The sequence below is a fragment of the Athene cunicularia genome, assembly GCF_003259725.1.
Source record: "Athene cunicularia isolate RWA chromosome 1 unlocalized genomic scaffold, athCun1 chr1_part1, whole genome shotgun sequence".
Lineage (NCBI taxonomy): Eukaryota > Metazoa > Chordata > Aves > Strigiformes > Strigidae > Athene > Athene cunicularia.
Window position 1 is genome coordinate 21420491 of NW_020799091.1, and position 7219 is coordinate 21427709.

A 7219-nucleotide genomic window follows, 5' to 3' on the forward strand; every position below is an offset into this window, starting at 1 on the left:
ATAAAATATTATTCAGAGAGAAGACTCTAATGAAGTGCCTTGAAATGGGATGAATCAGGATATATTGGACTTCTTCAGGGACTGTTTTTAGGATCAGTCTTACTTAAAATTTCCATAGCTGATGGTCCCACAAGAAGTAGAAATATGCTAAAGTTAATGGTAGCCCAGAAAGTCAGGATGTCTCAGACCAAAGGAATATCAGACTAATCACATGTGGATTACATTAGAATAATACAAATGTAATGGAATATACCAAGGTAATTGACTAGAGATTAAGAACAAGACTTTCTGCAATAAACTAGCAGCTTGCCAGTTAAAGATCTGTGATGAAGAGAAGGCCTGACAGTAGCCTATGGAGCACCAGTGTGATGCAACTATGAAAAAAAATCGAATGTGATCCTAAATAGTATGAGGAGAATAGTATTACTGTAGCTCTGTAGGCACTGATGTGACCTCATCTGAAGCACTCTACAAAAGTCTGACTAGTCATGTTAAAGAAATTTAAAATTGGAGGATGTTCTGGGAAGGGTTACTTGAATTATCAATGGAACAGACGGCGTGGAGGCTTCATGTCCTCTTCATGGAGGAAGAAACATGTGAGCTAACAGCCACCAGAACAAATAGGTATAAACTGACTTTGAATAATTTCTGCCCAGACGTGAAGTTTTCATGACCAGAGCAATGATGTTTCAGCACAACCTCCCAGAATAAGAACAGTTAGGGAAGAAGGAAGAGGAATGGGATCAAGTTAACTTAATATGCAAGTTTATTAAGATGTTATGAAAATAATTATATAGCATGGCTCTTTGTAACAGCAGTGGACAGGGCTCAGTGAGCCAAGAGGAGCCCTTGAATCCAAATGTGATCCTATATCGACCTCCCTTCCCCCTCCTTGTCTCCCTTGAGCCCGAATATTGCTTTGATCTGCCCACTCTGATCCTTCACCACAAAGGTATTCACACAAATTTACTCTCAGAGGAGGATATGACAGTCTCTCTTGAAATGTCCACTGTATATATTTCCCAAACCCTTTCAGGACTGTTTGCTCTTTTGAATAAATGGCTTGGGGGTTGTTTTTCCGGTAGTCTTTTACAACTTAAAAAAGTCCTTCTGAAGAAGAAACCACACAAGGTTTTTTTGCAGTTAATTTGCATCTTCTTTGTTCCAGCCTAAATCTAATTCTTTAAAATATTTGCGCTTTTTTTTTTTTTTTTTTTTAAACTAAAAGGTCACTCTGCATCCAATTCACAATCTTCCTTTACAAAAAAAGGAGTTTCTACTTTCTTCTGAAACTAAATATAGGGAATTATTTGCCTGATAGTATTATCTTAAATTTGTTTCCTTTCTCTTTAGTTTTATTTCAATATGCTAAATAAAAAATCCTCGACAACAGTGTAATGGTGTGTGCTTCAATAATTTTGTGCAAATAAACTTGTATTGGCTATCTGCTGCAACATTCTTTACTTGGTAAGTATAGAGCTGTCACTCTGAATTCCTTGACAGTTTCTGTCACAGCATTTCCTAGTGATGCTTCAGCATCTTTCAACAATAAACTTGAGCACAGGAACATTATTTAAGCTATACAAGTATGACACTTATAACACAAAAGTAATTCATGTCATAAACCAGGTAGTTGTAGAGGCTCAGAATTAAGAGGTGCAATACAAAGAGCAAAAAAGTTAAGCCCATTGTGTGGAAAAGCTGCAGTAAGGAAGTATGAATAAATCATTCATGGAAAATGTATAATAGTTTCCAGAAAAATGAACAAAAATAAAATTCGTAATACACTATTTTCTCCATAGAAACAATTAATTAACTGCCAACACCCTTTACAATATAGTACTGTTGAATTTCATAAAAGCTTTTCCTGAAGAAATAGTGTAAAGGTTCTTCTGTACAAAACCAATGTTGCTGTTTTGCTTCAGCCTTGACTCAGTGAATTCCACTTTGTGGGATCGCTGCATCCGTGTGGAACCCTCTGAAATTAAAGCGAGCTCTCTGCAAGTGTCAGGATTTGCATACAAGCTGCTTACTGTAAGCTACGACTTCTGTTTGCCTACATGTGAGCAACCTGCAGTTTTCTATCAGAAATGAGTCATCAGATTCAATTTTAAACCCAAGCTTGGCCAAAATTCAGGAGGCTTTAGACCCACTTCTGATTTTGCTTGGCTAAACCTAGGCTCACTGGTTCACATCCTGAGGAGTTCAACTCATAATTGCCTTTGAAGATTTGAGCATTAACTACTTCTAAGCCAGCCACCATCATACCATCCATGTGACTAATGTTAGCATTCTTAAGTAGCACGTTGTGGTTGGATCAGAAACTTTGTAATGATTTTTGGTTTTAAAACGACAGAAAAAGCACATGTAGAAAAATTTCTGTTGACAGTTTCTTATAGGGAAAAGAAACATTATTTTTAGTGACGCATATGTTTTTGCTGTAAATGTCTGTTTTCTGTGTGAAACGCCAACTTTCCAGTTTGGTGATTATGGGTTCATTTATTGTCTTTAGCTGTAAAAGGAAATTAAGGTGACTTCGGATTATCTTGCTGCTTAATTGATATGGTTACGAGTCAGAGCAGTCTCAGATCCCCTTCTGCTGCTAGGCATTTTGGCAAACTCTCGGGTGATTTTTTATTTTCCTGCACAGTAGCAGGAATGGGAAGTAATGTTCCATTCAATTCTTTCAGCTGTGACTACTATTAATTATTTTCAAGGTTTCCCTTAGGAAGACACTCTCACAGGAAACGTGCTCTTAGTCTCACCTATACATGTCTATGCTTCTGGGAGGCAGATCACTCCAGGATAAGGGGGGAGACAAAAATGGTTTTCTGTGAATTCTCATGAAGGACTTGGTTTCAGTGCCAAAAAAAAACCCAGTCAGTGGAGCAGTGAGGTACTGACTACGTGAATACTGGATAGGTTAAACTTTGCACTCAGTCTGAAGGATTAGGTTAAGATTAATATTGTCACAAGGAGGTAATAGAGCTCACTGGAAAGTTATTCAGCCATTAATAGGGAAATACGTCTACCAGCATTCCCCCAGGTACTGCCCATGTAGCTTCAGCTGTTGCATATACATTGCTTTTTATCTTTTGACCTTGTTTTTTTTCATAATTCTCACGGCATTGCGAGTGAAGAGAAAAAGTACCCAAGCCACAAGGATCTAACTCCTAGCTAGACAGAAGAGAGGAGGCTGGCAAGCCCAGTGTTCGGCTACTGAGCATCCCCTAGTGACTGGATCTCCCTATTACAGTCTCCTGCTTTTCTGAGTCCACAAAAGGAGCCACACAGAAGAGAAGCCCGGTTTCTCACAGTCGGAACAACGGATTACGACAAATAAAGAAGTCCTAGACTTACAAAAGCACTGACAAGCTACAAAATAAGTCATCACTTCAAGACAACAAGGACCTCTTTTCAATCCAAGTACGTAACTTGTATAAAAACCAAGTGGCACCCCTTGTTTGACCTACCAAAACAGGAACTGAAGACACTTCTATAGCTAGACCATTTTTTCATTTAAAATTTACTAACGATTTATACATCAAATAATGAAACGAGGGATTGTTGGAATTATATTCCCACTGGATGCTATAGCATGTTAAAAAAGTTTACATTTCACAGAGAGATAATAATGCACCTTTTTTGGTCATCTCTTGGGCTGCTTGCTGCATTTGAATGATGAGGATGGGCAAGTGTTGACTCAAGAAAACCCCACAAGCTGTAGAGTTTGCTGGTAAACAAACAGGAAAAAATAATCTGCTTTGGCAGTATGTGGGATTCTTTTTTTTTTTTTTTTTCAACTTTTTTTCTAAATACTTTCACCAGCTTCAGGAAAGGGTGGGTTAGAGTCAGGGGTTTCCTGAGCCTTTTCAGAACATGGTTTTAACGTAGCCGTGTGTTCAGAAGAGCCCCTAGAGAGTCTTGTTTTGGAACACTCTGACGCCTACACATTATTATCTTTGCTACGTTTTGCAGTTTTGTGTGAAATTTATTTTTAATCTTTAACAAAACATGACCCTGTTTATCTTAAATTCAGAAAAGGTTTAATAATTTAAAACAAAATAACTTTTTAAATAATTAGATTTACAATGAATGCCAAAACATAAAAGTATAAAGCAAGTTAACAAGAAAGGACTTCTTAAAGATCAAAGAAAATGTGTTTATTTGATTTGATTAAAAACAAATAAAAAGTACTTTCACTTTAACAGGTTATAGCTGGCTGTTGACAGAAACCAGTGAAAGAGTTTCCCAGTCCCACAGGATAAAGGTTTTCTTCTGATAGAGGTTCACGTAGTCAGAACAGATTGCCCACTGATATGTCAAAGGAATTATATTCTGAAAAGCGACAAAGACGCATCAATATTAAAAATCATGGATACAAAGGCAAGTTTCCTTGGAAAACATTCTCCTTTTGCTATTAAGTAGGGCTGATGGTGCAAATCAATGGATATTTCTATCTTCCATCCCTCTATACACAAAAAAGCTCTGGGAATGAGAGGGGTAAAAAAGCACCATTTAATTTAGTAGAAAGGCAGGATACATTAGCGCAATAACTGCTTTAACATAGCAGTAGAGTTTCCAGAAGAGAACTGGCTTCTGTAGATCTCTTCCTCCATGGGCAGGGAAGGCTGGTATGTGGCAGCCTTTGCCCCACAAGCCATGTTGTGCCTCTGTCATGACAAATTTTGAGTCTGCCAGGTAAGCCTCTCCCTGAGGTTTCAAGGGGAAATGTCCAGTCCTCGTATGAAATGATGCCATAGTGGAATCCAGGCAAGAAAAAGCTGAGTAATTGAAACTGGAATTTGCTTTAAGTCAGGCTGTGTTAAACTTTGTTTAATGAGGTTTTATGTTTGTTAATACCAATTTAACTGCTAAAAGAGGATTTGAAACAGTATGGGTTTTTTTTAAAAGAGTAAACACTTTCCATTTCTAAAAGATAAAAGAATCTGTCATCTAAGGATCACTTGAAACCTCAGTGAAGTCCCCCAGATAAACCAAAAAGACCAGATTTGACATTCCAAAAATGCTGAGGTAAAAAAATTCAGAAAATATTTAAAACATTCATACATTTCAGACCTTCTCTACACAGTATGATGAAAAAATTGTTCTTAAAAAAATAATAATTTGCAGGTTATCTTTAAAAGCAACATGTGAAATGAATTATCCTAACTTTACAGAAGTAATAATTTAAGAGCAGTAGTTATTTTCAGAGTGTTCGCATACTCTTTTAAGAGTGTCCACATACACAAACAGCCTCTTCAGCAACCACAGTCACTGCATCTCACTTCCCACCCTGTTACCATCGGTCTGGAAGATGCCTTCAGACAGATTAACCAGACCTGCATGCCAGCAACACTCCCCAGCAGGCAGGTTTCAGCACACAGGGCCCTGAGTGCTGGGGCAGCTGCTGTGGGCTGCTGTCTGCACTGTGGTGATCCCAGTACAGGAGGCAGCCTTGAAATCTTCTCCAGCACAGAGGACAGCCATACCTACTGCTTCTGAGCAGCTGGAGCACTCATCGCTCACCACATGCTCTCCTTTCTGATCAAAGGTTTGGTCAGCCTGACGGTTGCACATGTAACTCCTATGAAATTGCAGCAGGGCTGCAGAGGGGAATGAGATACTGTTCCAATCATCCACATTGAGATGTTCACTGTAAGATCATTAAAATTAAGCTGGTGGTGAAAAAAAAATAAAATCAAACCTTGCTCCAATTTAAAATACTTGGTAATTTGATGAGAAAATATGTGTGTGATTTGTGTTTATGTCTGGAAGTTTTCCCCAGCATGAAAGGCTTTAAAGGAAAACCAGATCATTCTTGCAATGTATGTTCTTTTATGTTATGCAGCCTAGACTGTGGATTGCAGTGATGTCAAAAATGTACATGGAGTGATTGCATCCTGTCTGTGTCCTGCAAGAATGACTTTGAAAGTTAGATGTTTCATCTCTACAGTCATATCCTGGATCAACAAACTCAGTCAATAAATAAATACATTTAGTGACAAACCTGGCTTTTTCTGTAAGCTGCAGTTAAACAGGAACTTGATTTGTTTTTTGTATTCACATCTATTCTATAATAATGAATCCAGCACCACAATATCCAAGTACCCATTATAAGATCAGAGAAACCTTTGTGGTACCCTTTTTCCTAAAAATTATTTAAAAACCCCAGTCCTCCATTCTCATTCTTTTGAAGTCTTTGCTTTAAGCCTAAGACCTGAATACAAAGGGCCAGAACTCTGGTTGAAAATGGGTTTTTTTAAGTGGTGAACTAATTTTGCCCAAGAAAGAGGAAAAGAGAATATAAAGCCTATGATTTTTTCTGTATTTTTTTCCAAAGCTGAGTGTGACACTAAAACATATATAAAATTCCCGTTTATTGCTTTGTGTGCAAGATGTGATGTTTAATTATCCCCCCCTCCCTGGAAGCATTCAAGGTCAGGTTGGATGGGGCTTTGGTCTAGTGGAAGGTGTCCCTGCCCATGGCAGGGAGGTTGGAACTAGATGATCTTTAAGGTCCTTTCCAACCCAAACCATTCTATGATTCTATATGATATTTGTAGCACCAGGGTTAATTTGGGGCAAAATCTTGAAGTGTTGAATGAGCTACAGGAGAAGAAGAAATATTATTACTCTGTTACCATGCTGTTATTGTGGCTATTAATACCTGCCTATTAACACAGTAGCTTTTATCCACCATTCTTAAAACTCATTTCCAAAGATTAACCTGCTGCAGGCCTGTCCCTGTTGGTCACTCACAGAAGATGAGGGCCCCGAGGGCTGCCCGAGGTCCCTGGTGGAGCAGTGCACCCCAACACCTCTTTGTACAGCCCGGGGGGGCTCCATGGCTGTCCCAGCTCCCAGAGCCGTGTTTACCTCAGGAAGCATCACTGCCTCATTTTGCTACCTCAGGCCATCAGCGCTGCGACGCCGGTGGGGTCACCCAAGCTCTCTGCTTTTGCTGCCTGTGGCCCACTGGGAGACGATGGGTTTGACCAGGAAACGCAGCCCCCACCTGAGGCCACAACACGGCTGCCTCGGCCTGCTGTGGGAAGCCGCTGGTCAGCTCCAGCTTGGGGCCAGAGTGGTACCAAAACCGCTGGGTTTCGCCGGCATGAGGGCACAGCACAGTCAGCCTACGAGCAGGCCACGGCCGAGGAGGGCACAGGGCCAGAGCGAAAGCCCTCGCCCCTCACCGCCCCTCGGCACCCGGCAG

At 39.8% G+C, this 7219-nt stretch overlaps 1 protein-coding gene across 1 annotated transcript in view; it reads left to right on the forward strand.

The window, feature by feature from the left end:
* Window positions 1–544: 544 nt before the first annotated feature.
* The window catches only part of POMP (proteasome maturation protein), a 15376-nt gene continuing 8701 nt past the window's right edge, over window positions 545–7219 (forward strand). The window contains exons 1-2 of the mRNA XM_026860384.1: window positions 545–624; window positions 1926–2034. Coding sequence (XP_026716185.1) covers window positions 545–624; window positions 1926–2034 — 189 coding nt within the window. The remainder of the gene's footprint in view (window positions 625–1925; window positions 2035–7219) is intronic.